The sequence below is a fragment of the Dermacentor silvarum genome, chromosome 1, assembly GCF_013339745.2.
Source record: "Dermacentor silvarum isolate Dsil-2018 chromosome 1, BIME_Dsil_1.4, whole genome shotgun sequence".
Lineage (NCBI taxonomy): Eukaryota > Metazoa > Arthropoda > Arachnida > Ixodida > Ixodidae > Dermacentor > Dermacentor silvarum.
The window spans coordinates 18,497,500-18,513,506 of record NC_051154.1 but is presented as its reverse complement, the minus strand read 5'-3'; the positions used below and the strand labels follow the sequence as shown (position 1 = coordinate 18,513,506).

General features: G+C 50.6%; 1 protein-coding gene across 3 annotated transcripts in view; it reads right to left on the bottom strand.

Moving 5' to 3' along the window:
• Positions 1-16,007, bottom strand: part of LOC119457510 (probable sodium/potassium/calcium exchanger CG1090) — a 102,204-nt gene that overhangs the window by 68,775 nt on the left and 17,422 nt on the right. For 2 of the 3 annotated variants that reach the window (XM_049665156.1, XM_049665167.1), the window contains exons 2-3: positions 15,338-15,438; positions 7,637-7,723 (exon numbers count right to left, since the gene is read on the bottom strand). In XM_049665156.1, coding sequence (XP_049521113.1) covers positions 7,637-7,723; positions 15,338-15,438 — 188 coding nt within the window. The remainder of the gene's footprint in view (positions 1-7,636; positions 7,724-15,337; positions 15,439-16,007) is intronic. The other variant, XM_049665163.1, reaches the window with a different exon arrangement.

Here is a 16,007-nt window from a genome sequence, read left to right as displayed (position 1 = left end):
GAACCGTGGTCGCGCACTCCACAAATCACACACTACTGAAGATGGAAGCCTGCGCAGCTGTGACTAGGTAAATCTGCTGTAGTGAATATTGCCCCCACGATGGAATGGTGTATCGTCGTTGGGCATCACCCAACTGAACATGTCTATTGTGACCTTCCGGTTGAGAAACTCGTGTTGAAACCTAGCCGTCGCACCGGGCAAGTTGGCGTTAGCGTTGGCGAGGCGTGCACCACCATGTCGGGTTCCTGGAGGGCAACGACGACACTGACGTTTTCTCTTCAATATCGCGCTACCCACAACTCGGGTTCGGCGGCTCTTCATTGACGTTTGGCCTCAACATCGCGCTCCCGCAACTCGAGGTCGCGGCTCTTCATTGACGTTTGGCCTCAACATCGCGCTCCCGCAACTTGGGTTCGGCGGCTCTTCACTGACGTTTGGCCTAAACATCGCGCTCCCGCAGCTCGGGTCGGTGGCTCTTCGCTGACGTTTCGCCTGGGCTTCGGAAAGCCCTCACGCTAGAATTGGCACATCGACGACGAGCCCTTTCCCGAGCGCGTTCGCGCGGCGTTGCTCAAATGCGTTAGGACACGTCGTCAGTTGCTCCTGAATGCACATACCCCTTAAGCAATGCTCAAACCCCCGTAAACGCGGCCTCCCCATTACCACGACAGAAGAGAAGTTCTACGCTGGAATGGATTAGCGGCAACGCAGCCAGCTGTGGAAGTGGACGCCGACGACGAACGCGGGAGAAGTGGCTTGAAAGCTACCTTGAAAGCCTGAGTCCTTACTCAAGGTATTTTTAAGTATAGTCGGTATATCTATTAACCAACTTGGGAATCTTATTTTTGATGATATTGTCGTGAATCACTTTAAAGTTACCTCATATTTTTTAAGCACGCGCTCGTGCTCGGCACGGCATCCAACGGCACGATTGCAACCGAGGGGCGCCAACGAGCCAAGCACTCTGTTAACCACGACGATGAAAACGTGCGTCCCCGGTGTGTTCATCATCATCATACAGCAGCGCATCAGCCTATATTATGGTCCCTGCAGGAAGAAGCTCTCCCTCGATCTCCAATTACCCCTGTCTTGCGCTAGCTGATTTCAACTGCGCCGGCAATTTCCTAACTTCCTCACCCACCTAGTTTCTGCGGACCGCGACTGCACTTCCTTCTCTTGCATGGTAATCCATTGTGAACTCTAATGGTCACCGGTTATCCATCCTGCGCATTACATGGCCTGCCCGGTTGCATTTTTTCCTCCTAATGTCAGCTATAATATCGGCTATCCCCGTTAGCTCTCTGATTCACACCGCTCTCTTCCTGTCTCGTAAGGTTAGGCCTAACATTTTTCGTTCCATCGCTCTTTGTGCGGTCCTTAACTTGTTCTCGAAATTCTTTGTCAACCTCCAAGTGTCTGCCCCATATACCTATATGCACCGGTAGAATACAATGATTGTACACTTTTCTTTTCAACGACAGTGGTAAGCTGCCAGTCAGGATTTGGTAATGCCTGCCGTATGCACTCAATTTTATTCTTCTGTAAATTTCCTTCTCATGATCGGGGTCCCCTGTGAGTAATTGGTCTAGATAAACGTACTCCTTTGTACACTCTAGAGGCTGACTGGCGATCCTGAATTCTTGTTCCCTTGTCAGGCTATTGACATTATCTTTGTCTTCTGCATGATAATCTTCAACCCCACTCTTACACTTTCTCAGTTAAGGTCCTCAATCATTTGTTGTAATTCGTCCCCATTGTTGCTGAATAGTACAACGTCATCTGCAAACCGAAGGTTGCTGAGATATTCGCCGTTGATTCTCATTCCTAAGCCTTCCCAGTCTAAGAGCTTGAATATCTTCTTCTAAGCATGCAGTGAATAGCATTGGAGAGATAGTGTCTTTTTGCCTGACGCCTTTCTTGAGAGGTAAATTTCTACTTCTCTTGTGGAGAAACAATGTAGCTGTGGAATCTTTGTAGATATTTCCGAACATATTCACGTATGCCTCCTGTACTCCTTGATTACGCAATGCCTTTATGACTGCGAATATCTCTACTGAATCAAATGCCTTCTCATAATCTATGAAAGCCACATCATCATCATCATCATCATCATCATCATCATCATCATCATCATCATCATCATGTTTTTATTTTCACCACTGGATACACAAGGTGAAAGGGAGAGCCGGAAAAAAAGCCGGAATTTCTTCGGCTTGACAAAGCTCCGGTCTCCCAGACAGGCACGGTAGTGGCTGGTGTATCAATACAATCACGCATAAAGTGTATTTATACGAGTATTTTAAGCACAAGTATTCAGATTTTCATGTTATTGTATAGAAACTAGTTATAATGCAGTTGTGTAAAATAACTCTCAGTATACAATTACAATCTGTTATCTTGCATATTATTATTTGACACAAACTTCCGTGTTTGTGAGTGCGCGCGTTTATGCGCGTTGCGTATTTGTCGGTGTGCGCTTGTTTATGTGCGTCCTTGTGTACATGCGTGTTTATGCTTGTGTGTGTGTGTGTGTGTGTGTGTGTGTGTGTGTGTGTGTGTGTGTGTGTGTGTGTGTGTGTGTGTGTGTGTGCGTGTGCGTGTGCGTGTGCGTGTGCGTGTGCGTGTGCGTGTGCGTGTGCGTGTGCGTGTGTTTATGTATCTTATACAGTCAGCAGAGTTTACTTTTACATGCAACAAACATCTCCACAATTGGCGCCGTGGTTGCCCAGAAAAACGATTAATACGTTCAAGTGTTCAAGTGTAGATGGAGCCGCTGAGTAAACCTTATTCATTGCCTAATTTTCTCTTCAAAACTTTCTTTCAAATATATTACGAAACCTAACAGTTCATTTTACTAAATTCCTGCTTATGACTTCATTTTCCCGGGCAATTGCGAATGAATTCGTCGCGCGGCAGAGATGAGAACCAGTATGGCACCGGAGAAGATCGTGTCCCCACACTGAAAGCCTGGCTTAGTACAGACTAAAGTCCCTAGATATTTCTTGCTTAGGAAATCTAGGGGCTTTAGTATAGACTAGACCGTTTTCGTAAAAGGGCGCCTCTAGCGCCGCGCAGGCGAACTGCGAGCAGCCGCCATGTCTAGGCCGCCCTAGCAGACGACGCAGCCTGCGACTGCCAGTACGCGACGTTTCGCCAGCGCGGCAGCCAGCTCTCGCGTTGTGAATTTTGCCAAAAACGCGTTGCGAAGAATGTTTTAAATGTGCTGTGTTCCGCTGTGCCATCAACGAGGCTACCGCGACGAGAACGGAAAGGTATGCCGCAGACATTTGAAAATTACCGATGTATATGAAAACACGTGCGCGCAACCCACGTGTCAATGCCATTATAGTCGTGGAAGCGCTAGGTCTTGTAGGCGTGTTGTGGATTTTAACACGCTGTGCTTTGTCTCTCCGCTTCTTTTATTTACTTTTTGTTGCGACGCTAAAGCTACGTAACAAGCGCGCGTGCGCTCAAGAGGGCAGCGCTTCGTCGCGTGAAAGCGCAGCAGCATGCTTCGTCGCGAAGCTAACAAGCAGGCCGATCAGCGAGCTAAAGCACCTATATAAGAAAAGTACCGCCATCTGCTCTTTCCTCCGTCGTCTCCTCTCCTAAAGCGCTTGCTTTTTTCTAGTACACTCTACTTGTTTTCTTTATTTTTTGCTTGCAGTCGACGGTGGCGGCCCAAGAAAGTCCACGTTGAAACTTTCAGGCCGGGCGCGCGCCGCCGCCGCCGCCGCCGCCGGAGACTGCGGTTGCGCAGAGGTATACATTCAACCCCGGCCGGGCTGCGTGTTTCTAATTGCGCCGAAGCCCAGTGCTCGACCGCTGGCGCCGCCATGCGCCGCTCGCGCGTACCATGTTTCTAGGTGGTTTCTTCGCCGAGGGCGCTCGAAAGCGTGAACGCATTTTGCGATCGGGGGTACGCGGGTTCGAATCCCGCCTTGACTGTAAGGTTATTTTTTTATTGGTATCACAATACCAATAAATACTGCAATACCGCAGGCGGTTCCCGACGTGGGAACCGCCTGCGTCATTCTAAGGGTTGATCTTCAGGACCTGAATAAAGTTTATCATACCATACCATGTCGATGGCATCCTTGTTTAGGTACCTTGCACAAACAGTAAGCTGTTCGATTCCAGCAATATACGTCGTTTCGTCAGCAAGTACGGAGAAGAAGCCTGCAGTGTTTACTTTTGCATCTAGGCTTTCTTTGTGAATTTCACCACAAATTTCTATAATTTGGTTTTGTACATCTGGGCTTAAATACGAGGCATTACAGGGGCAACTTTCCAAATGGTTCTTCAGATATGTATCTCCACAATCAGCTCGCATGCGAAGAAGCGCTCTGAAAATACCAGTAGTTTTAGCGGGGGTTTTGCTTAAATCCATTGGACCACTGTCCCTATGGCCACGGAGAGCCAGACCTTGCCACCCGCAAAAAAAAAAAAAAAAAAAAAGAACTGTCTCAATAATAGGCCGTTAACTTTCTGCTGTTTTGTCTTATTTTACTTTGCCATGCCCTGATCCAGCTCATCGATCACATTGGGCGCGCTTCCTGAAAATGTTTGGAGAAAATTATCAGCTGCCAGCTGACAGTCACGGTGATATTCAGTATTTTCGCGTGTGTGTAAGATTGCGAGCGCGCGCGCTTCCATTTCTGGAACGGCTTGAACACGAGGGCTCCAGTGCGCGCATGTTGGCTCAAGTTTACAAGAACATTAAACCCATAAAGTTCCAGAATTGAAAATCTAAAGCACGCCTTTGGAAATGTCAGTGCACCTTTCGCGTCAAAAGTTTATGAGAACTTTATACCCATAAGGTTTCGGAATTGAAATCCATGCGCTCCGTAGATTCCGCGGCTGCTGTGAGATGCCGCGACGCGCCCGCTCGCCAACGAAAAGCCCTTGAAATTTTGTGCTCGGCTGGGGCTCCTTGCGTTATGTGACTCCAGGTGCATGGCGTTGTCACGAAATCCAGCCCGAATTCGCAATGTTCGTTCCGAAATGCCTTTTCGAGCATGAAAAACTTTTCGACCGGGGCTGAAGCCCGGTCAGCCGCCACCCCCCCCCCCCCCCCCCCGGCTACGCCCCTGGCCCGACGGTCGGAAATGGCTCCTTGCTACACCTCGTCATATACGCTCTGCGCGTCTTTTCACGCTGATCCCCTAAGCGCTCATGCCGGAGTCCTCAAAACTTACACAAGGTTGCGTCAGCGCTATTATTGGCGAGGCATTTACAACTTTGTGCAAGAGTACATTCGGTCTTGTACTACATGCCAACAAGGCAAGACACCTACACAGCGTTTCACAGGACCGTTACAGCCGCTGCCATGCCCGGCTCGTCCGTTAAGTCGCGTCGGAAATCGGTGGATTATTGTTGGCGTAGATAATCTTACTCGCTACGCTGAGACTGCAGCTCTGCCGGCAGCGACCACCCGTGAAGTTGGTTTTTATTGCGATAGCAATTATATGAACACTTCAAGCTGATTTCTGCCGTCGTCGTCGCCATCGCCCTGAGGTTCCGTATAAAGTCCAAGGGCGATAAAATCGTCGCCGCGCGCCGTATGTGCGAGTGAAGGCGCGCGGGGGACGCGCGCTTTCACGGAGAGCGAACGCACGGCGGAGAGCAAACACGACTTCCGTCGCGCTGAAGGCCGTGGGGGTATGAGAGGGAGGGAGGGGGGGGGGGGCGACGCTGTGCTTCGGCACTAAATGCGTATCTTGCAACCGGGCGCAAGGGGAACTGGCGACGCAATCTCCCACGCGAAAGGAGCAAAGCGGGAAGGCAGCGCGGGAGGGAGGGGGGGGCGGCTTCTATTCTGCCAACAAATGCGTTCTTGTACTTTGCGCCGGCACGGGCTGTCGGTGTTGTCGCGCGCACAGTATCTTGCAAGCGATCTCCACACGGCTCTGACCTTTGTATGCGCTGTGCTTTCAGCGCTCAGTTTCCGTTGAAGCGATAGACCGCACGAACCTTCGCTCGCTGCGGCGACCGCGCTTCCCCACGCCAGCGTTTTGACAGTGGTTTTCTGCGGTCATCGAGTGTGATCTATTCATGCTTGCTTGTGCGCGCTGACACCACGCTTGTTAATTCAGTTAGTAAGCGAATGTGTCAAATTTATGCAGCCGATAAAACAACTATCCCTACTCCTTATAGCTCTCTACTAATTTGCTATCGCAATTGATGCTTCGCCTTTCGGGCGAAATTGCAACATTTTTTCATCCTTCGCAATTTTGTTGTTCGCCACGGTGCTCCCCGAGAACTACTGAGTGAAAGGGGCCGTGTCTTCTTGTCGGAGGGCATTCAAGCCCTCCTCGCTGAGTGCAGGGTCATTCACCGAAAATCGACCGCGTACAATCCCCAAACCAACAGTCTGACCGAGCAGTTCAATCGCACACTTGGCGACATGTTGAGGATGTATATTTCATCCGACCACTCCAACTGGGACACCGTACTCCCGTTTGTTACGTTCGCATACAACACCGCGACGCAAGCGACTACCGGCTTTCCCCACTTTTTCCTTCTGCATGGCCGTGAGCCTTCATGCCCTTTGGACACCATACTGCCGTACCAATCTGACGATACACAGTACACTCCGCTTTCCGAAGTCGCCAAGTATGCTGAAGATTGCCGTCAACTGGCATGTTCCCTGACTTGCGAGACTCAAGAACGTCAAAAGACACAACATGACACACTCATCAACCATCACACAACTTTGCTCCTGGTTAGCTTGTTTGGCTTTGGATACCAGCCCACATTTCTGTCCTCTCTTCCAAACTCCTCGCGCGTTATCACGATCCGTGCCGTATCATCGATGCCACTTCACCGGTCAACTACATCGTCGAGCCGCTCACAGTGTTACCCGACTTGCATCGTCATGGGCGATAGACGGTAGATGTCAACCGCCTGAAACCGTATTACGACCCGCTATTCTTCTCTGCGCCCTGAGTCGCCAAAATGGCTACGCTTCGCTCCCAGGGCATTGTAACGAAGCAGAGGCGCCCCTGTGTATGTGCCGACTGTAGAGGAACACGAAGGGCCGTGCCGTGATCGCGAGTGAACCCCGTGCTACGGACAGCCCTTGCAGTACCTTCCTCTACCTGGCGTTCCAGCAACGCTGTCAACGACAACAAACCTCGTTGCACATGACATTTTTGGGCACATTTAATTTTCGCTAATTGTTGGTTCTGAATCAACACGTCAAGTTGTGCGAGTTGGTAGGTTTGGAGATAGTTATGTAGGAGTTGGTTTGCAGTCGGCGCTCGTGTCGTTCATTCCTTGTCCCTCGTCTGTGTCGCGCTGCACATATACCTAAAAATGATTGTTTGTTGACACAAACCGCGGTTCTTAAGGACCCACAATAAACTCGGCGGGAAAGTAAGAATAACGAGATTTGTGGCACCTTATTTCGAAAGGGATGCTCATAAAATGCCGCCCATCCATCCAATCCTAACTCCTAGACCTACCTCCGCAGATATGATTAGCATATTCAGAAAGCACAAGAGAGTGAGTTTCTGTTTTCATGTTTGCACCATACATTTTTCTTCCCTGTGCGTAGAGTCGTTTATTAGCCGCTTCATGCTTGGGTGACTTATAAGCATAAACAACCGGTAAAGTGCACTGTTTCAAAACTTACCTTTCCAGCAAAAAGTGCGCTGACACTGATGACGCCAGCGGCGTTCAGCACGGCCGAGCCGAGTGCTGTGCTTACACCCATTTCACCCTGCAGTGAAAAGCAGAAAAGCATAAAAATAACTGACGTCAAGCATGAAATGGTCGAAGCTATGCAGGCAGTTTTTCCTAAGAGTGTACATATTTTTTAATCAAATGGCTAGGAGCGTAGCGAAAGTATAGCTTTCGCAGTGGAGTTTCAAGGCTAAGGAGACATACTTTGCCGCTAATAGCGTGAATTTCCAATGACTAATTACCGAAAATTTGTTAATTAGCATCTTTAGTAGAACCTTGGCGACCGTCGTTTATATGGCAGATTTTGATTAAATGCCATCTTAATTCATCCCGCACTTTTTTTTTTTTTTGTAACGTTGGAAATCGCACCTAATTCGAGATATTTATCATCAAATTTCAACCCCATAGAGGCAATATAGAAACCGAGCACGCCAGGGAGTGCAGTAAAGGCTATCCCGTTATTACGTCAGACGGAAACGCCCGGTGACGAAGTGCGTCACGAAGTTTGAATGGTGGCATGTCGCGGACAAATACTGGCGCTGCAAAAAAAAATATATTGGGTTTACGTGCCAAAACCACGAGCTGATTATGAGGCACGCCGTAGTGGGGGACTCCGGAAATTTGGACCACCTGGGGTTCTTTAACGTGCACCTAAATCTAAGTACACTGGTGTTTTCGCATTTCACCCCCATCGAAACGCGGCCGCCGTGACCGGGATTCGATCCCGCGACCTCGTGCTCAGCAGCCCAACACCATAGCCATTGAGCAACCACGGCGAGTGGCGCGGTAAGTCGCGGTTGATGCTTGACGGGCAAAACGTGCCGTATCAGTGGGCTTTTTCGACTTATAAAATCCGCTGGCGGTCCGCGGACTTTTCGCTGACAGAAAATGACGTCACCGTGACGCTGTACCTATGTATAGCTAAAAAAAAAAAAAAAAATCCCCGGCGGTCCCAGGCATCCCGACGCGAGTGCAAATCGAGCACTCGCCTGGTTTTGTTCCATCTGTCTAGTAGTCCCGTGTTATCCTGTGTGCTGCGATGGCGGAAGATTTCGGCGCGCTCGTTTCTGGCGTCCGGTATAGCGATTCTGCAGTGCGTATATAGGGGGCACCACCGGATTCGGTGCGCCGCTGCACCGGTTACGGGAGGAGCTATCGACCATTGTCAACCACCGTGGACTCTTTCGATTGTTGAGATACACGAGTGCTGCCCTCACCGCTGAGGCTTCAAACCGAAAGGGCTGCAACGGAAGACTTCAGCGTGAAAATTATCTCTCAGTATGCTCATTTCATTGTTCTCCTCGACATCCCTCTGCCCTGGAAAATTACTGTTTTGTTGGACATTCTCGTGCAGGCGACTGAACCGGCGCGCAATGAGCGCGCGAAAGCCCGGAGCCAGAGATCTTCCGGGGTCCAGCTTCAGCATGGGTAGCCAATTCTGTCGTCTTTTGGTAGCTGCCCGCACAAACACGATCCGGCAGGCCCTGGGTGTCCGCGGCCAGTCCTCGAAGCGAAAAATGAACAGGCTTCGGACGCCTCTCGGGCCATTGGGAAGGGGGGGTGGGGGGAGAGCTTCCGGGAGGTCAAAAGCGAACGTCGTGCAGGCGTCCCGCGGGTCGTTCCGAGTGATCGAGGATTTGTAAATCGAAGCGCAGTATCTGCCGCGACTGGCGCCACGACGTGCCTCGTCGTCACGGCACGTTTCTGTCTATTAATTATGACATCGGGGCGGCCTTGCTCCAGGCCCGCTCATTTTCGATATTGCCTGGATTGAACGTTGAAATTCGATTATGATTATCTTAAATTAGGTGTGATTTTCAAGAATTGTAAAAAAATGAGGGTGCACTTAAATGTGGCTGCAAACCTACCGTATAAAAAAGTGTACCCTAGGTTTTAATAAAAGAATTTAATCAATGTTTGTTCATTTGACTTCTGAAACCTACGTTATTCGTTGCCTCGCCTCGCCTGGGGACTCCTCTGCAAAAATGTCTCGTTCGCTGCACTCATAGCCTTCTTTTTAAAAATCTGCACACCCTCAAAAGGCATCCTGTATAGATCGAAGCTTTAAGAAAGCACTCGACGTCACGGGGGTGGATGTCCCTGACCGGAGACCTTGGCTGAAACCACGCGGGCCCAGTTACGAAACCAACAAGCGGCGAACCATTTCCTTCGTATTTGGCGATCTACACGTGGGAGCGTGTCGACGCCAAATACGTTCGACGCGTGGGAGCTTGACCGCCACGGATAAGCTTTTCGCATTCGTCAGTGTCCCATAGGGTTCAGCATTTTTGGTTGAAACCGAAAAAATTCACCGACGATTACGATACTCCCTAACGCGATATTTGAGCGCAGCTCTATACGTGTTTTTATTTCGCGATATATTGGCTGGCGCGAACAATCTGTCTCGTGCGACACGTTGCAAACGGAGCGAAGTGTGGCCCGACTGCCTCGCTAATCGAGGGATCGCGAGAGAGCAGCGCGTGGGTGACGCGTGGGCGCGATTCACAGCAGCCGCAGCAGACAAACCTCCGCTCATGCAGCGCTTCGTTTCCATATATGGTATCGTTGGCATCATCGGTGAACAGGCGACGCCCGCTACTCTGGCGCCATGTCGCCGCAGAGCCCGTCTTGCTACGCTTTTTTTCTCGCGCTTTCGCCATACCCTCCTCCTCCTCCGCTTTCCGCCTCATGGTTCCGCTGCACACTCCTCCTCCGATTTCCTCCTCGCGCTCTTTTCGCTATCGCCCCGCTGCGCTCCGCGTTCACTCTTTCATCATTCGCTCTGCTCGTTCGCTCGGTTACGAGGGGCGCCGACGCTCGCCGCAGGAACGGACGCCTAAGAGTTGCGCTCTAAAAATATATGCCTTTTTTTCACGGAATTGGGTTTTAAGTTTTCATCGAGAACAATGCAAGCCAATTTACAAGACAATGATTGGTGCGGAGCGGCATGCCTCCATGCACTCCACTGCAAAGAGCGTGGCGAGGTCCTGCGTCAGCCATCTCATCTGCGTCCGTTTTGCCTGCCGTTACGACGCAAACGAGAAGCGGAGAGGGGGGTCCTCGCGGTTTCGCCTTGCAGTCACTGCGGCGGATGATCACTGATGGTAACGCGGGCTCGTATCTATATCAAGTCATTTTTTTCCTAGGTTATTAGTAACCTTGGATTTAGCAGCGCAACACCAAAACCACCACGGCGGGTTTGTAGCCGATTCTCTGTTGTCGCCGAATCTCTTGTAATCATATTGCGTGCCTGATGTGAGTAGTGTTGTACATTCCAGAACCAGTGATTACGGTGGAACGTTATATGAGCCAAGTATAAATAGCCTACGCGTCTGACCCGCAAATCAGATTTCGACGAGTGTGCTCACCGCTATCATTGTATGCAGTGTTTGGTGGGGACAGGTTCGCCCAACGAACAGCTAGTTTGGTGACTTGCGTTGCGCCACTGATAGCGTTTCCCACAATTACTTGAGGGAACTCTGGCGTCTGTGGGAGCTGCAAGCAGTAAGAGCCAGCATGGGAATGAGGAGTAGTACAATGGATTCGCCGAAAATTCCTTTCCCGCATCCCCGCACAAAGACCGATATCCGATCTTTCTTAGGCGTCGCAGGGTACTATCAGCGGTACATCCCGAGGTATTCTGAACTAGCTAGCACTCTAACTGATGCTCTTCAAACAACAGCCATAGAGTGTCCTCTGGGACGAAAAAAAAAACGATTCGGCTTTCAATTCCCTGAAGAGCGCGCTGACGAGTCAGCGCGTGCTAAGATCGCCGACTACACGAGGGGATTTGTGGTTCAGTGCGATGCGAGCGAGCGAGGCATGGGCATCGTACTATGCCAAAAGAGAGAGAGCGAGGAGGAACACCCCGTCCTGTACGCAAGTCGGAAACTCAATGTCAAGTATGGGGTGTTCAAAAATTGTCTTGTTATCTTGCGGGCTCGCGGTTCGTCATCGAAATGGATCATTGTCCTCTCAGATGGTTGCAGACAACGGCTTTCAAAAATGGCCGCCTGGTGCGTTCGAGTATCGCTTTGCAGTAATATTCTTCCGAGATACGCTATAAAAAGGGAACTCTCAATAGTAATGCCGATGCTTTGAGTCGAAGCCCCTAGATCAAGATTCAGCCTCGATCGTTTCATCAAGCTCGTGTTTTCTTTTTTTTTTTTTTTTCCTTTTTCCTGACGTAGGATTGGAAAGGTTTTGTTTTTGCTTACGCATTTGGGTTAAGTTATGTCTTGTGAAGCGTATAACAAATTTATGGATGAATTTAGTGCTCCTGTCAGTTAGTAAAACTAACTTTTGAGCGGGGAAATAAACCTGGCAGAGCTCAGCAAGGATTTGTCTCGCGCTTGCTGACTGAGCGGTTGAGTCTCGGTGAAGTTCTGCAGACGCATGCGGTGAACGAGAAACTGCTGCGGACCCTTCTGAGGCATCCAGACTCTGGCCGGGACGTTGAGCTACGTTGGAGAACAACCACAGTGTTACGCGCTCAAGAGGGCTGTGCGACAACCGACGATGACTGCAAGCATCGACCTGCGTCATCCCTCTGGCCAGCAGATGCCCTCCCCTGCCCATCAGTACCTATCTCCTTCGGCGGCGGGGCAGTCTGTTACGATTCACTTTGAGCGGCCATGCCCAGAACCCGTGTAAACGCATGGGAAACGGCGCGCCTAACGATCTCGCTCGTCAACATGAACAGACGCGTCCGTCGCGGGAGTCCGAGGAATGTGCGAAACCTGCCGTGCCGCCTTGCGACCAGCTCGCCCCCGCTGGTGACGTTCACCCCGCTACGACCACCAACCTTCACTGCTGTCACCCACCCTCACTACTTCGTCTGGTTTGCCCTGTCCTGCAGTGGGGGTAGGAGAGGCGGAGAGTGCCCGGATAGTGGAGGGTATAAGAAAGCCAGCAAGCAGCCACGTGGAGAACACTTTTGCTTTGCCCTAGCGTGCAGGTGCGCTTTTCCTCGATGTGAAAGGCGCCTATGATAATGTAACGCATGAAGCCATCCTTGATGCCCTAGAAGCAATGGAATTGGTGGACGAATGTTTCGGTGGATTCGGAGCTATCTATTCAAAAGATCCTTCTTTGTGCAAAGTGCGTATGGCCGAACCGCTGACCGTTACACTTGCCGTGGCGTCTCGCTGCGGGGTTCTCACCCAGCATTGTTGAACCTTGCAATCATTCAACTTGCCGAGGCTCTACCACATATAGTCAACCTTTCCATATATGCTGACGACAGTTGCATCTGGGCCTCGGCAGTTACACGCCCCCAGGTGCGTGCACGGCTCCAAAAAGCAGTCACCTTGACATCGTCGTACCTGCGTGCTCAAGGCCTCAGCATTTCGACCGAGAAGTGCGCCTGAGTGGCTTTTACCCACAAGCTCGTGAACTGGTATCCCGTTTCTATTAACTACCAAACGATTTCAGATGCAAAATCTCACCGATTCTTAGGCGATATTATTGACAGAGACCTCTCATGGAGCCCCCACATCTCATACTTGAAGAAAAGGCTTTCATCTATGGCCAACATATTAAGGTTTCTCGTCGGTAAAACGTGGGGCACATCCGTGGCATCTATGCTTCAACTATACAGGACGCTCTTCCTAGGATACTTGCTATATAGCACACCAGTGTTGTCTAATGCTAACAAAACTAACATCCGTATCCTACAGACCATTCAAGGCCAAGCCCTTCGAACATGTCTGGGGCTACCTCGGTGTGCTTCAACCGTAGCAACAATTGCCACCGCGAGAGGCCACCCAGTAACGACTTACATAGCTCTCGACGCAGTTCGGGCGCATGTTCGCCATATATCCAGAGTCCCTGACCACCATCTCGCTCGCTTCCCTGAGAAAAGACCCAAGGCCGCGTATTGCAGATCAATTGCGGCTAACCAGCACTATTTGTCATTGAGGTACTCGCCTGCAACAAGAACGCCATCCCCTCTGTGGTGCTTTAAAAAAGCCTCCCGTGTACATTGCTGTTCCGGGAATTGCGAAGAAAGGTATCCTGACCACTGCGGCTCTCAAGCAGATTACATTGGAACTTTTGCATTGTTCGTACGCTAACCGAATCCAAGTTTACACGGACGGTTCGGTCTCGGAAAGTTCTATGGGCGCCGTTGTAATACCATCTCGATCGGTCACCATCAACTTTAAGACATCCCGCTTCACAACATCTACAGGTTCCAAACTGGCCGCTCTTTGCGCTGCTATGGAATACCTTGAAAAAGAACCACCTAGCAAATGGGCAATACTTTGTGATTCGAAAGCAGCCCTCCAAAGCTTGCGAGGTTTACGACGTGGAAATTACGACCAGCTGGTGTCCCAAATCAACTAAATTTGCCATTGCGCTTCTGAACTAGGACATGATATAATCTTTCAGTGGCTGCCGGGACACTGTGGCATCGTTGGTAATCACCTCGCCGATGACGCTGCCTGACGTGCCCAGGCTGGAGCACCGACACTCCTCATACCTTTATCGAGAGTAGACGCAGCTGCAAGAGAGCTTCGCAATCTCGCGCACACCATCACGTTGAGTTACTGGCATACTCCGCAGAACTCTAACCGTCGATTATGTAGCACTCTAACCGTCGATTATATACAGGCTCGACCCATCACTGAAACTGAAGTTACCAAAAAACCTCTCACGACGTGACGCAACACTGCTGTGGCGGCTGTGGGTAGGAGTAGCCTTCACCAATTCCTACAACGATCGTATTGGAATGGGGGACTTACCCATGTGCGCCAAGTGCAAGTGTGAAGAGACCATCAAACATCTTCTGTGCCACTGTTCTCGCTTCAAGAAACAACGCCAGACTCTCCAGTGTGCCTTGAAAAGACTGGGCGATAGGCCATTTACAAAAGCAAAGGTCTTGGGAGCCTGGCCTCACAGCTCATCAGCCCAGAAAGCCATTCGAGCTCTTCTTCAGTACCTGAAGGCGACAGACATGCTGCACCTAGCTTAGTGCATGTGAAAGTGTCATCAAGACTCGTGGCTTCTCTATATCTTTCTTTCGCTTCCCCATCCCCCTCCCCACGTGTAGGGTAGCAAACTGGACAAAGTCTGGTTAACCTCCCTGCCTTTCCTTCCTCCCTTCTCTCTCTTGTGTGTTTTCTTTGGAGCACACCGCTCACCCGTAACCATGTATTAAACTTATGTTATTTGTTTTTACGTCGCCTCGTCTTCCCTGCCGTACCCTCTCCGATGGTCAACCTAGTTCGAGCTCCAAGCAGACGCTGTTGAAGGTTTACCAAACCCCGGCCCCTAACACCCACCAAGTGGTCGATGAACTTCATGCGACGCTTGGTGGCAACGTCCGTCAGCGCAACTCGCACTTAAACGTAATCTAGCGCGTGCTGCTGGCGACGGGGACGCTCCACGCGTGGGGAAACTTGCATCATCACCGTCGGTATATCAGGGAGTCGTGGCGACACTGGAGGTCAGATGGCACCGCGTTCCTTTATCCGAAGGCCAATGCACGTTTATTATTTTTTTTTCTCGATAAAGCGCTGGTACTCTTCAATGAGCACTTGCGTGTCGACTCACAACAAGGCAAACGAAGAGGAACGCGAGGTGTTTTATAAAGCATGCGCAGTGGCAAAACTGGATTAGAGCCGAAGTCTGCACAGCACGCGGTACGTGCCTTGGCCACCATGATGGCGATGATAGAGGCGGCTATGGCGGGAACCGAGCTGGCCGCCGCCATGAACGTCGCTCCAGCCACGTCCGGGTCCACGTGCAGCACTGCAATGGGATGATTAGCATGCGTTATTATTATTGCGAAGCATTTTTTGGCTCATACCGCGCACATTACGGTGAACCTGTCTAGCATTCGTTTCAGGCCCCCTAATTAAATAAAAATAGAATTCAAACGTCCAAAGGTGCAATTGAACCCCAGCTCCACCCATTAGGCCTCGATAGTACGCATGTTCCTCTCGTGCAAGCGCGAGCTAGATCTCTCAGATGTCCGCCGCATCGCATAGCACGAGCGAGAACACGTGCGCACGCGCCAGCCGCAGACTTGGGAGAGCTTTAATGATATGCCGGAGATGGTAGCCTGGCTGATCCCCCCTGGCATACTACTCTAGGTGCTGGGTGATAATTATGATATACGCAGTGATCACGAACACACACACACACACACACACACACGCGCGCGCGCGCGCGCGCGCGCGTGGCCAATATACGTGTTTACAAAGTTTAGTTAAGGTTCGTGGACCTCAGAAACATCAGCAGCGCTTTCGTGGCGCGACACGCACAGTCAGTGCTCTGCCACGGGCAGATAATATGCCACAGTTCCAAGTTCGAGTCCC